This window comes from Nymphalis io, chromosome 23 (assembly GCF_905147045.1).
Source record: "Nymphalis io chromosome 23, ilAglIoxx1.1, whole genome shotgun sequence".
Classification (NCBI taxonomy): Eukaryota; Metazoa; Arthropoda; class Insecta; order Lepidoptera; family Nymphalidae; genus Nymphalis; species Nymphalis io.
Genome location: NC_065910.1, coordinates 2,873,624 through 2,888,882, shown reverse-complemented (window position 1 = coordinate 2,888,882; position 15,259 = coordinate 2,873,624). Strand labels below are relative to the sequence as shown.

The 15,259-nt window shown below is 33.4% G+C and overlaps 1 protein-coding gene across 6 annotated transcripts in view; it reads left to right on the top strand.

Annotated features, from left to right (window-relative positions):
• Nucleotides 1-11,821, top strand: part of LOC126777612 (plectin) — a 67,522-nt gene extending 55,701 nt beyond the window's left edge. For 3 of the 6 annotated variants that reach the window (XM_050500684.1, XM_050500683.1, XM_050500686.1), the window contains 11 exons: nt 726-914; nt 1,327-1,466; nt 1,573-3,742; nt 4,590-4,856; nt 4,980-5,185; nt 5,284-5,347; nt 6,192-6,866; nt 7,252-7,412; nt 7,933-8,080; nt 8,494-8,616; nt 9,851-11,821. In XM_050500684.1, coding sequence (XP_050356641.1) covers nt 726-914; nt 1,327-1,466; nt 1,573-3,742; nt 4,590-4,856; nt 4,980-5,185; nt 5,284-5,347; nt 6,192-6,866; nt 7,252-7,412; nt 7,933-8,080; nt 8,494-8,616; nt 9,851-9,880 — 4,173 coding nt within the window. In that variant the 3' untranslated portion in view covers nt 9,881-11,821. The other 3 variants (XM_050500685.1, XR_007670069.1, XM_050500687.1) reach the window with 3 other exon arrangements.
• Nucleotides 11,822-15,259: the final 3,438 nt, after the last annotated feature.

Here is a 15,259-nt window from a genome sequence, read left to right as displayed (position 1 = left end):
AAAAAAATATATATATCGTAACATTTTATTCGAAAAAGCTTAAAAAAGCCGAGATGGCCCAGTGGTTAGAACGCGTGAATCTTATCCGATGATCGTGGGTTCAAACCCGGGCAAGCACCACTGTATTTTCATGTGCTTAATTTGTGATTATAATTCATCTCGTGCTTAACGGTGAAGGAAAACATCGTGAGGAAACCTGCATGTGTCTCATTTCATTGAAATTCTGCCACATGTGTATTCTACCAACCCGCATTGGAGCAGCGTGGTGGAATAAGCTCCACAACCTTCTCCTCAAAAGGGAGAGGAGGCCTTAGCCCAGCAGTGGGACATTAACAGGCTGTTACTATAAGACAAAATGTTTATTTCTTAAAAAAGTAATTTATAACCATGACTGTAAATACATTTTCGCGTAACACATCCCATGAAATTAGAGACTGTTAATATTTATCAAATCCGATCCGCCATATACAATAAATCGACCGTAAGCTTTCATCTCATTTATGTTAAACGTTTAAATTAAAGTCCGATGTGAACTTTGTGTCTAAGATCAAGATACCGACCGTTCGGAAATGAGATTTTCAAGGTTGCTTGAAGCAATATCGTTGTTTTGAACATTTTTAACGAGATTAAATAAATACATTAATTAGATTTATAACTAAAAGTACAAAGACTGATCACATATAACGTATCTGAGCTACTATAATTTAATCTTCTGTCTCTTGCAGGCTCTCGTAAGTCGTGTTCAGAAAGAAAGAGATGCAGCACTAGCTGAAGGTGCAAGTTGCCGCGAGCGTGCCGAGGCTGCGGCTGCAGCAGCTAATAGAGCAGCTAGAGATAGGGACAGTGCTGCAACTGAATTAGATGTACTCAGAGAAAGATGGGAAAAGGCACATCAACAACACCAGAAATTAACGGTTAGTGTTTAGGAATACGTATTAAACAACAACTTTGACTTTGACTGGCCGGTTGGCGTGGTTGGTAGATACTTACCTTTCACACCGAAGGTTGTGGCTTCGATTCCCACCCAGGACAGACATTTCTGTGCATGAACGTGTCTGTTTGTCATGAGTCTGGGTGTAATTATCTATATAAGTATGTATTTACAAAAAAAAAGTAGTATATGTAGTTAATCATTTGTCTGGTTTCCATAGTACGAGCTCTGCTTAGTTTGATATCTGATGGCCGTGTGTGAATAATGTTATTATTATTATTTAAACTTGTGCAATGTGCCGGATAATATGACTAATTTAAATGAATATAACCATAAAAATGAATAATTATTAAGAGTTATTTTCTAACTGTTGTTAATGACAATCATTGTTTTAGATGGAAAGAGACGATGCCCTGACAGAATTAGAAATACTGAAGGAGAAACTTGATAAGGCCCTATACTCTACACAAAAGACCATTGAAGAGAAAGAAATTGCGCACAAAGAATACGAAAAAATGCTTGAAAAGTATGATAGGTACATTCGTTTAAATGTCGTCGTGTGTTGGTGGCGATTCATGATAGAAATTCTAAAAATTAATTTAAGTATTGAATGGTTCTAATGAATGTTTTATTTATTTCAGATCCCAGAATGAAATCTACCGTCTTCAAAACAAGATAGACATCCTTGAAGCCGACAAAGATCGCCTTGAGTTGGAATTGGAGAAAAATGTTCATTTATCAACCAAATCTAGGGAGGACGCAAGGAAGATGCAAGACGAACTTGCTAGATTACAGGAAATGTATGACAGGGCTTCATTACAACTTGGAAGAACTAAAGAACAAGAAGAGAAAGCTAAAGAAGATATGGACAGACTAAGTGTTGATATTGAAATGGTACGAGAACGTTACGAAAAGGGCCAAATAGAGCTACGAAGATTACAAGCTGAAAAAGAAAAACTGATAGCTGATAGCGAACGTTTGCAATTCGAATATGACCGAGCAATGACTCAGTGTGGCAAAGCTCAAGCGTCGAATGAAAAAACTCAAGAGGAAATGGCAAGAGTACAATTAGAGCTTGAAAAAATGTACGACAAACATGACAAAGCATCTTCAGAATTAAGAAGAGTTCAGGCAGAATTAGATAAAGTTAAAAACGATGCAAGTGGAGCAAGGGAGGAAGCCGAAAGATATGCAGCACGATATGGAAAATATCATGATACTAAAGAAGAACATGAAAGAACTAAGCTGGAGATGGAACGTCTACGCACACGACTAGAGAAGACAAATCTAGAATTGGAGCGAGCGCGGAAGGCTGAGGAAGAAGTAACCCGTCTACGCTCGGAGCTCGAACGCGTCGAAGGCCTCCGAGGTAAATACCAATTCGAACAGGATAAATGGAGTACAGAAATAAATAGACTTCAGTCTGAGCTTGACAAAACACGTGAACGCTACGAGACGTCACAGACTGAAATTCAACGACTGCAAAGTGAAAAGGAACAAGCTGAAACTAAATTCCATGAGTTAAATATACAGCTTGAACTTTCTAAAAGTGAGGTAGCTAAGTTAAGTACAGCGATGGAAAAACAACGTACTGACCTTGAACGGGCTCATATTGAGTGTGAGAAATTTAGAGATCGGTGTGAGAAATTAAAATTGCGTTCAGAACAGTTGGATAAAGATAATGAAAGACTCAAAGGTGAGTTGCAACAGATCGAAAGGATGAAATTACAAGCTGTCGCTGGCGACAAAGCAAGAACTGAAGACCGGCTAGAAATCGAACGTCTTCGTGACAAGTTGGAAAAGGCTATTCAAGCTAGAGATGCTACAGAAATGGAAGCAGGTCGCTTAGCTAAGGAACTTGAAAAATCACAGATGCATTTAGCTAAATATCAAGAGACCAATGAAACAACTCGCGTAGAATATGACAGAATGACTAATGAGTTAGGTAGAATGCACGAGCGTTTGGAGCGCACAATTCTTGAAATGCGTCAAATCGAACAAGAAAGAGATGCACTTAGAGTTGAGATACAAAATACTAGACGTAATGTTGAACAGCAACAGAGAACTCTAGATCATAGAACGCAAGAAACTTTAGTGAAATTGCAACAAGAATTAGCGCAATCGGTAAGAGACCGAGAAAAAATGGCATCCATTTTAGAACAAAGGGATAAACAAGCAGATGCAATTGAAAAACAAATAGTTAAACTAGAGGCAGACACAAAGCAATTGACTATCGAACGTGATCAGTTAGTAGCACAGTTAGAGAAATCTCAGGACATGTTAGTAAATTTCCAGAGAGAGCTAAATTCATCGGAAACAGAGCTTCAGAAGCAGCGTGAAGAAGTACGAAGATTAAAAGAGGAACAAAGAAAAATAGCGCAAGACTCAGAACGAGGCGCAAAATCTGTCATTGAAAACAGAGATAGAGAGATTGCGAAGCTTCAACAACAAGTTCAGTCTGTTTCCAAAGAAAAAGACGCTTTCAGGCAAAGAGCAGAAAGAGCAGAAAAAGATGCACAGAGAGTTGGTGAAATTGAGAAATGGAAGGCTGTTGTCGAACAAGAAAAAACTAAAGCCATTGCAGCAGAAAAAGCGTTGTCAGAATGTCAACAGCGCTTACAATCTTTGGAGAAACAATTCCAGGCGCAACATCATCAATTGCAGCAGCTTCAAGCTCGAGGACCGTCCGACGTGCGTGAAGTTCAAAAGCAACTTGAAGCAGCTCAAGCAGAGTCGCGGTCCCTTGCCGTGGAGAGGGAGCGTTGCCAGTCGCAGCTCGAGATGCTCGTTCAGGAATTGGAAAAGAGCCAGGTCAGTTGGAGGATAGCCCGAGCACGAGCGGTTGTCGGGACGGCAATGCGTGGTTAAATCGAGTTTGAAACAAATACTAACTTGGACATATAAACTGAGAAATATAATATCATTAAGTATATCAAACTCGATTGAACTTTAATCGACTCGCGTGCGTTGTCTGCTTAAATCATTGCACCGGTGTTATGGAGTAGATGTTTTGATTTCGATGTTCATACGTTTAATTTTTATTTGGGATCATCATCGCCGGTTGTCATGTACATAACTGTTGTATAGTAGCATGCCTCCCACGGCCCGCAGGGCATCCTCCAACCCCTCATTATAATTATTCGTATTTATTTTATTAGTTCCATCATCGCAACGTTTTTGGACGACAATTTCATGAGAATGTACAAAATCATATTCGAAAATGCACCAGACATTGCAAATCACTTGAGCACTCCGTCCACACACAACCCTCACTAAGTGTTGTTGTGTAAAATATTCGGTGCAAATAAATGCATTAAAGCTTTAAATGATTACGTGGTTGTTATATTTTCTTGTCTTTTTCAGCTGTATCTGCTATTCAACTCTGTACTTGTTCATGATCATGTATATTAAAAATTGTCGAATAAATTATTTTGTGATTGAATTTGCTGCTGTGAGTGATTATATTTTGCCAAGTTTATGTAAAAATTTCGCTTCTGTCATGTAAAAGTTTCGCTTTACAAACTATATTTTAAAACTGAAATAATTGCAAAATCTAGCTTAAAAATTACTTGATGCTGCTGTTTACTTCTTTATGATCCTCCTTGAATGAAATAACATTTTGTGTCATTTCTTAACATTAAAATTTTGTCGACGACAGCTCGATCTCCGAGAAGCGAACAAGAAACTCCAAGCAGCTGGCAATCAGAACGCCAAAGCTGGGGAAGATACCGCTCAAGCTAGAAAACAACTGCAAGAAGAATTTAAGAAGTTAGAAGACGCGAGAAAACAATTTGAAGAGAATAGAAGAATGGTTGAAAATAAACGAAAAGACGTGGAGGAGAAGGAGAAATCACTGACGGAATTAGATCGACAGTTAAAGAAACGGAAAGAGCAAATGGACCAAATGGAAGCATCTTTGAGGAAGGTAATTTAAGAATTAAGAAATGTGATAAACAACTCATAATGTTTATATTAAAGAAATGACATTACTAGCGAGTTACAAGTGCTAGTGTATGTGCATGATCACTAAATCAATGCAATATTTCAGGCTGGCGGCAGCGCGGCAGCAGTTACAGATATGAATCGCAAACTAGGTGAGACACAGAAGGAAGCTGATCAACTGAAGCAGCAGCTGAAGACCAGCGAGGAAGAGTCGAAGCGACTTGCAGCGGAGACGGAGCGGCTGCTGCAGCTGGTGCAGATGTCGCAGGAGGAACAGGCTCAGAAGGAGAAGCAGATAATGGATTTGCAACAGTAAAATTTGAATCATTTTTATTTATATTTAATCAAACAAATAGACTATACGCAACTATTTTTTTCATTACAATAAATTTTATTAACAAAAATTTCAGATCTGTGCGAAACCTTCAAGCCAAACTGAAAAGTCAGCAACAAGCACAAGCACAAAGAGAAGAGGTTATTTCATATTTACTTACAAATATTCTAATATTTAAAGAGATCATTTTGTATTTAACTATACTAATTATCAGCCAAGTAAGACGTATTGACATGTCTTATCATTTAGCATTAATACACTAATTACTTTTTTCATGCTGCATTTCAGGCCGGGCCCGCTGGCTTCCTCAAAAGCTTTTTCTAAGTTAGTTCTTCTCACCAAGACTGTCGTTTGTTTATTTTCTCTTTCCGTTAAGCCGTTTACTTTAACTGAATCATTAACAATTCCGTGAGCGACCACTCCAGATTCCACGTCTTTTGTTAATAAAATTATATCACTAAGCTTTACAATTGCAATTCGTATTAAGTAATGTTATTAAAATTTGTATTGAATATTATAATGAAGTGTTCAGATAATAATAAAGTATCATCTCTTGTTGATAACCAGAAAAGAAAACCATATATACAGGTTTTTGAATTCAGTTCATTGTAACCAGCACACAACTTTACTAAGGTAATTAGTTTAGCGATATTTTTTAAGTGACGTTTAATGAAAAAAAAAATTGAATAATCGTGTTCAGCGGGAATTATTTTTTAAGTATAAATAAAATAATAACAATTGTAACACTGTTAAGTATTCAAGTACATTAGTAGAAGAGTAAGTTGTCCACTAGTCGATGTTACCAGCTTTCAATCTTGTTATGCAATATATCAATTGACTATGAATAAAAGAAAATCTATGTTGACCTTTCTCGAGTTATTTTTGAGTTTATATTGTTGAAATTTTGTTAAAAGTAAAGGTATTTCGTTTTTTATACTTTTTTTTATTTTTATTTTTTTTTTTCATCTTTCACCCCTTACGTAGGAAATAACGCGAGCGAGACAGAGCGAAATCGCAGCTATCAGTGACTTAACAAACACATTGAAAGAAAGAGATAAGCTTAAAACTAAGCTGGAAGAATGTAGGATGAGAGTTATAGATTTAGAAATAGAACTTAATGAATCTTCGCTTATACTATCCGAAATACTTAAAATATCAGACAGCCAAGAGCTTAATAGCATAAAGAAAAGCAAAAGTTTTTTCGAATTACAAAAAAGCGGTAAGGTAGTGGATAGGCTAGACAAGGGTACGCTAAGCAGGAGCTACAACGACTTGATGAATATAAATAGAGACGATAATATTCAAACGAATATATATAAACTGACGAGAAAGATAGCCAACCTGACGAAAGAAATCGAAGTAAAAAATGCGAAAATTATTGAACAACAAAGATGTATATCAATTTTAGAAGATGCATTGAGAGAAAATAATAATATAACGGAATTCGAACAACTATTGGCCGTAGTCAGAAGCAAAGACGAGAGAATAAATGAGTTAGAACAGATACTAAACAAACGACCAGGTGCAATGTGTACCGTGTATAACGACAAACGGATATTGGAATTAGAAGACGCTCTTAAAGAATCATTTTTGATAGCAGCGGAGAGAGAAAAGGTTTTCTATGAAGAAGAACAGAAGAGAATCGAAACATTGCAGAAGGTAATTAACAGTTTGTTCAAATTAAAACGTCGTTAGTTGGACTAACGGTAAAATTCATAGTCGTAAAAAAAAACTAATTATTTAATAATAAATCAATATAATTGGCTCTGCACAAAACTTTGTGCAAGCCTGCACGTCGTTCAGTTCCGCTACCGCCAAATAGCAGTAATTAGTATTGTTGTAACTTAGTTACCAAGGTTAGTGGCGCATTGTTGATTTCTATGGGCGACGATGAACACTTACCACCAGGGACAATATCCCGGTCCACATACCCATATTATAAAACAAAATACCAAAATATTTCTCATGTCGTCACTTATTTCAATTGTTGATTTATTTCTAGTAAAAATAATATCTTCTAATATATAAATTTAACTCATTTCAGATGAAGAAGATGGAGCAACGAGTCCTATCGTTACAGAATGCTTCGATAATGAATTGTGAAACGTGTTCGACGGTGCTGAGGAGGCTGAAGCGACTTGAAGAAACTTATCAACGTTGCCGAGCGAAGAGGCAAGCAATATTGCGGCATTTATCCTATGTTATGTAAGTACTGCTTAGAATTTATTGTAATTATAATATACTTATTTTTACCCTTCTTTGAACTTCTTTGAAGTTTATGCTTGCTTCACAGCAAATTTCAAACAGGCAGACTCAGTTACCTTTTCATTTATATATTGGTATAGACTTTTCGATCAATTAATATCTGTCAGTAATGAGTGATTATTATCAAATTTAAATTAAGATTAATAGGCTTATATGAACAAAGATCCATCCAGAATTGAATTCGACTCATGCAAGCTGCAACCTGCTCAAGCGATATATTGCTTTTCTACTAAGCACCGGAAAAATAGATTTACATTATTTCTTAGTCGGCGATAGCCATCATGCGGATAAATGAATCCAATAATTGAATAATTACTCTAACAATTAAGAATAATTTTCACCTCTTTAATAGAGATTACATTAAATTATTTCCCCATTTTTTGTAAAATATATTAATTTGTTCTTTTACAAGTGACTAAGAGACTGTTCGGCAAGTTTAAATATTATTCTTTAATTTTAGACAAGACTTATTGGAGGGAGCAATCAGTGAAAAGGACTCTCAAATAGCCGAGCTTGAAGTGAAAGGTGTCCTTCATGAAAATGAGACAAAAGCATGCGATGTACTTAAGGACGAAAAAGAAAAACTGCTCAATAGACTTAAGATTGAGGTATAAATAAAATTAATATAATATAAATACGACGTGCCATATATAACAAAGCTATACATATAAAAAAATAATAATGGAAAAGTCAAGAAATGTCATCTGACAATATATATTTTAGTCATTGGTTGACATTTAACAATGTAAAGAGTTTGTACCTACGCTGTGTGTCGACGTTCAATATTAGTAAAAGCAGAAAACATTTAATTATATTTGATGAAAGATACTTTGACTAAAATCTTTTAAAACCACTAAATTGTCCATGGTCTAATCCCAATATCCTTAATTAGATAGTATTCGCCACACTCCGTGTGACAATTATCACGGAAATTAGCGTAATTACTTAAATAAATAAACCAAAAGACAAATACTTACAATAACGCAATAATAACGTAGTATGATGATGTAACCCATTACAGAATGAACGAATAGTGGAGTTTGAAAGAGAATCGAGCGAGCCAGAACAAGATGAAGGTACTCAACCAGTGTTGACGCTCGCTGACGACCTCATAGCCGCCTGCGAAGATAATGTAATAGTTTGGGTATCGTTTACAAAGAACGTATTGAGAATGGGAGTGTTTCATAAATTCATTCCATTCATTCTCAAATGACTACTGTATGAGCGAATGAGCGTCGTTTAAAATAATATGTGAAATATTATTTCCATTCATTCATTTAGATATTTATTAGAAAAATTTAATTAATACATCATTTCATATCATTAATATAAGGAGTGTGATTTCTAAACTACCTTTGTTGATTTTGTTTTTGTACTTACAATGTTTTTATCTGAATTAAAATTTAAAAAATGCTCAAAATCACATTTAGTTAACGCATTCTCTCACTTTATTCGAATTTAATCAATGCCGAATCGCTATGATAATAAATTGATAGTTAAAATGAACAATAACCACCGATTCGGACAAGAAAATACCCAGATCTGAGAAACGCGATAAAAGAAAATTCCGACATACGTAAACACAAAGACCTCGTATGTGTTTTTTGCGGAATTTATTTCCAGAAATATTTAAATGCTATATTTGGATATATATTTATAGAACAGTAGCAGAAGCTTACAATAATTTACTTTTCAGCCCGAAGTGGCCTAATGTTATTTTTTCAGCTTCTTCTTTTTTATGTTATAGGTAGGTGGACGGGCAAATGGGCTATTTGATGGTTAGTGGTCACTTGTGGTGTGGTACTATAGACATTGGCAATGTACAAAATATTGACCATTTCTAACATTGCCAACGCTCCACCAACCTTGGGAACTAAGATGTTATGTCCCTTGTGCCTGTATCCGAAAAGCAATCATACTAATTGCTGTTTAACGGTAGAATATCTGATGAGTGGATGGTATCTACCCAGACGGGCTTGCGCAAAGCCCTATCACCAAGTATAAATATTATATATTTTGACGAAACTATACTAAATACTTTTCTCTAATATTTAAATGTGTCAATAAATATATGAGGTAGTATAATCTTGTAAAATGTTTCGAACAAAAATTGAATTAATTATGATTGTCGCGATTGTTGATTGCAAGAACGTACTCGAATAAAATCGAATATTTTGAATATGATATTGATAGATTAAAATAATATAACTCTAATATTTACATTGAATTTATCTTCGAAACTGAAATATTGTTGTTATTATTCAAATATATTAGAAGCAAGTACTTAAAAATCCTTTAAAAAGGTGATATATAAATCAATTATATACTTTTAAACTAGAAATAATATTTAAAAAATTATAAATATACGTTTTTTGCAGGGAGAGGACATACCAGCAACTATACTGTGACGTCACAAAGCTAAGTCTTATCGTAAATATGTTGTGGCCTAGCATCCATCGCACCTCACCATCACGCTACCTTACCATCATTGCTTATCACTCCAGCCTTACCGCCCAAAAACAAAAAAAAAAACCCGCTTGCCATTTCTGAACGCGTTCAAAAATCGCGCCCTACGACCTAAGAGGTTTTGTAAATAAAGATTTTTTTTTTTAATTTTTTTATAATTATCATTTCAAGGTCTCCAATTTGACGTACCTACGTAAGTGTATATTTTTTAAACAGTTTCGATTGATATGGAACCAAATTATTCATATACCTATTTTATTATCTATAGTTAACCAATTGTTAATGAAAAAAAATGTATACCTATAGAGCAATAATTTAAACTTCTAGAAGAAATTCACACTCAGTGTCTATTTTTATCTTAATACTAGTCAAATTTATCAACGTTTTACTGCTATATATTATTTAACCTACATTGTTAAAGGATTATTGCTTTAATATATATAAATATATAAGTTATTGTTTTATTGGGTAATATGGTATAACCTATGCTCACTTCCTTCCATGATAATTACCTAATTGTTACCTAATTCTGAACTTTAATATTTAGACTCAAGCCCTATGTTAACACGATTGATTCAGCTACAAAGCTTAGCTAAATTATCTAGAAATCACGTTTATGTTTAGTATCGAATTATTAAATTGCAAATAATTAATTAGTACGTTTGAATAGATTTTTGTAATACTTTTACATATCAAGCACAAAGTATAATGAAGCCTCCGAAACAAACAGACGGCATATCATTAATTTACAATTAGCTTCATATAGGAAATGCTATTGGTGTTAAGTACGCCTGTACAATGTCAACATAAGCACTGCCTTACATTCTAAGGATTAATTGACGTTTTCATTATAATATAAATCGAGCGAACGTTTGCAAGAACCGAAAAGACATCCGCTCTCGTTGACTGGTCGCGTCGAAGTGATGTTTTTTGCGGTACATCAAAGCAATCTATCTCCGTTTCGGCAGTTAAAATTTAAAACTACAGTATTTTATAAATGTATCGTGAGCTTTTTATAAACGTATTTACAACTGTGTCACACTGTTAATGTATTACATTTGTGGTGCAATATCGGCATATTAAAAAATCCAATTTGTGAACGATTTCAATACAACTGAATAATTTAGCCTAATCATATTTGACTCCTAATAATGTATAATTAATTTTTGATTGCTGTTTTAGGCAAAGCTTTAATGCCACGATCCGTATTTCATGAATTGGATTTTATTTGCCGATTCTTAATAAAACATCGAGTGATCTCAAAATTCGCTGTTTTAATATTTGTAAGGACTATGGCCACTTTCAAAGAAAAACGCCATTATCGTAATTCTGTTTTTGACGTATAGTTTTTTTTTTTAATAATTAACTTTGTATAATTTCACATGTATTATGTCCGGTTATCAGTTTTGGGTCCAAAATGGCCATTGTCCTTTAGCGGTTAAGCTGTCAATTTAACTTCGACATTTGCGATTGTGTTTATGAGTGGATTGTGAAAAAAAAATGATTTTTGGAGTTGGCAAACCGGCTTTTTATACTCGATACATGTCGCTGAACGTAGTATGTATTTATGGTAGGTTGGGCATAGACAAGCTGCAATGTTCCGTTGATATTCGAAATTCAAATTTGTTAAAAGTTCGATATCTGTTCATTTATCTGTTTTGATCAAGGACAGAACTTTGCAGCTTAATTTTTGTATCGAATCAAAGTGTGTAGAGATTGTACGATCACAATAATTATGGTATTATATAATATTAGTTACTTGTTACATATTATTATAATGATATTAAGCCGTGGGTCGCTGTTTCCCACGTTGTATTGACGAAACTATGCTAAAAATATAAGAATACATGTTCTTTGAAAATATAATATCTTCATATAATACATTTCCGTGTTTTTATGTACAACCTCTCCCTAATGTTATGAATCTATTCTCTCTTTAAAATAAATTAAAATTAACATTAGTAAAATGCATGTTTCTTATATAAAATCATATTAATTAATGCTTACATTACATTCAATTTTAAAATATTACAATGTAACAAAGACAAGAACCTAACACTGTGAATATACAACAAAATTATGAAAGTTTTTATTTTTATTAATTTAACAAATATTTTCTTCAAGTACAAAAAATATGTAATACAATATAATAATATTGTAAGCCTTTAATATGTAAATCGGCTATATACATTTTTATGTACAGCGCCATCTATTGTTTACTAGTGAAACTTCTATAATTAATGATATGAAGTAGCTTCACACAGTAAATTCTACTTGTCCATAGATGGCGTTATAATCGAACAATTACGTTTTATTCTTACTGATTTAAAAATGAAAGGTTTGCGATATGCATATTTGAAAGGTTTTATTCAAACTCCTGCTTACATATTTGATATTTATAAAATATTTTATTTTTTTGGTGATAACATTAAAAATATAACTGACGTAGCTCAACGTGATTTAAATGTTATTAGCGAATGGTTTCTGTCTAATTTATTAACTATTAATACCAAAAAGACATCATATATGATCTTCGCGCCTAAAAATAAAAATATACCAAATCATGACCAACTAACAATTTTTAACGAACCTATAAATAAAACTGATCATGAAAAATATTTAGGTCTTATAATGGATAGCAAGTTAACCTGGCAATACCACATTGATCATCTTAAAAATAAAATATCCCCTTTGATAGGAGCACTACGTAAAATTTCCTTATGTATACCTAATAAAATTCGTCCTATTATTTATAATTCTTTAGTAAAACCTCATATAGAATATCTTATTGAAATATGGGGAACTGCTGCGAAGTCTAACATAAAGCCATTACAAACTTTACAAAATAAAATTATTAAAGTTCTTCATATATATGACGCCATCCGCTGAATTATACAAAAAAACAAAATTTCTTAATATAAATCAATTATACACTTTAAAAACCTGCATGTTGATTAGAAAAATAATAACAAATAAAACACATTCACAATTACACTTTCATAAAAAAACACATACACACTAGAAAACGTAATAAACTAAAACTTCCAAAAACCAGAACCAACTATGGAAAGAAAAACATTTTATTTGAAGGAGTTCAAATTTATGATAAATTATCAGACTTAATCATTAATAGCAAGAGTTTTCCTATATTCAAAAAACGTGTAATGGAATATGTGCAAAATAATTTATAAGTTAATGTAACCCCTACCTAAACATGTTTGTGTAATATAACTACCCGTAACATTTTATCTCACTGTATATAATTCATAAGGCAGACTTTTAAATGTACCCTCAGGCAAAATTATTGTAATTTCTTATTATAAGTGAACTTTTGTGTTCTTTATGAGAAATAAATGTCTTTAAACCGAACTGTGTCCTTCTTGAGGTTCAAGCTTGCTTCTTATCTACTAAATTTCATCAAAATCGGTTCAGCGGTTTTCCAAGGTACGAGACTACAACACAACTGAAGCTATAATGTCTACTGAGAATCCAGACAGCTATTGAGAATTACTTGACTGATAAACTAATCAACTTTCAACTGTTCCAACAAGACTTCGGGATTTACATTTACAGCCCTCACCGCTGGGTGGAGGAGGTTTCATATTTTTTTTAACCCGTACGTGTCTCCTCACAATGTTTTCATTTACTGCCGGGCTCGATAGACTATAATCACATATAATAATGATAATAATAAAATAACTTTATTCACCAAAAAGAACCAAAGACAAAATTAAGGTACAAAACCATAAAAAAAGAGCTAACAACGTGATACTAAAATTATGCATACCAAATGACGAACTCTGCATCACACTAGGCTTGAAACCTATAAACTACCCCTATTATAAGATTAGCTTATCTACTTACTATTCTCAGCTCGTTCTGAAACTACTACCATTTTTTTAATTAAGATAAAATATTTAAATTAAAAAAAAATACTACATACAATACACTACTACACTTAAAATATACAACTAATCTATAATAAACTTAAAATAAGATTCAAAAATATATTAGCTCAATATTGCAAATAAAAAAAAACTAGGCTCCATATAGAATGCCATGCTCAATTAAATTCGAAAAAAATTTTTTTTTAATAAACCGCCAAATCGAAATACTTCGTACTTCGTTCACATTCAGCATTACGCAGCTGTTATGTACGGTCAGTAAAAACGTTAATGTTAATTTTATCTTCAAATAATAATTCCTGTTCAATAACTTCACAATCATTAACGCTCTCATAGAAAACCGAGGGTATTTTTTTTAGAATTTTTAATTAAATCCGAAAGTATTTATGATATGTAACTATAATTTATGTAATAGACTGGAATACTTGAGTTAACGCGTATATCGAATTCAGTTTTCAGATTGCTATTCAGTCGATATTACGTGTATTCATTTCATTAAAGTTATAATTATTATAAATGTGTTACTTATATGATACTCAACTCAATATTTATAAGCAGATGGTTGAAAATATTATTTAAAATATAAACTAATTATTTAATCTATAGCTTCACTGGTGGTAGGGCTTCGTGCAAGCTCGTCTGGGTAGGTACCACCCACTCATCAGATATTCTACCGCAAAACAGCAATACTTGATATTGTTGTGTTCCGGTTTGAAGGGTGAGTGAGCCAGTGTAACAATGCGCCACAAACCTTGCTAACTAACGATAATCATAAGATGATATGTCTCTTGTGCTTGTAATTACACTGGCTTTTAACCAAACCAGCACAACAACAACAATATTGGGGGTTGGTCACCACCACCACCAACTTTGATTATCACTTTTAATATTCATTCATAAAAATCGTACATCTGTTTCATATTCCGATCAGAGAATATCTTCAAACACAGATGCACTTTACTCTCATAATCCAATAGGACAAGCCGACACGCCCGGAATGAGTTCAGGTGCAGGACCAACGGCTTTACGTGCTTTCCGAGGCACGGGACTGTACACACTGTCAACTTCCAGACCCCAGGCTGCTACTGAAAATCTTCGACAGAAAAACCCAATAACTTTTTTATTAGTCGGACAATATAATTAAATAAGTATATTATAAAGGTTATATACTTATCTTTATATACTTTCGTGTATTGTAATAATACTATGGTATAAATAAATAGTTACTTTCGGTTAGAATTTTTTTCGTTCCTAGTACCGAGCGAGTTCACCGGAAGTGACGCCGGATACAGGTGCGTGTGTTCCGCTCCGCGACAATATTATAATGAAACCGGTTGTGTATGATTTTGTTAACTTTTACTTATTATGGATAGAGGTTTTACTGTTCATTATTTCTGTTTTTTTTTTTTTAATCAG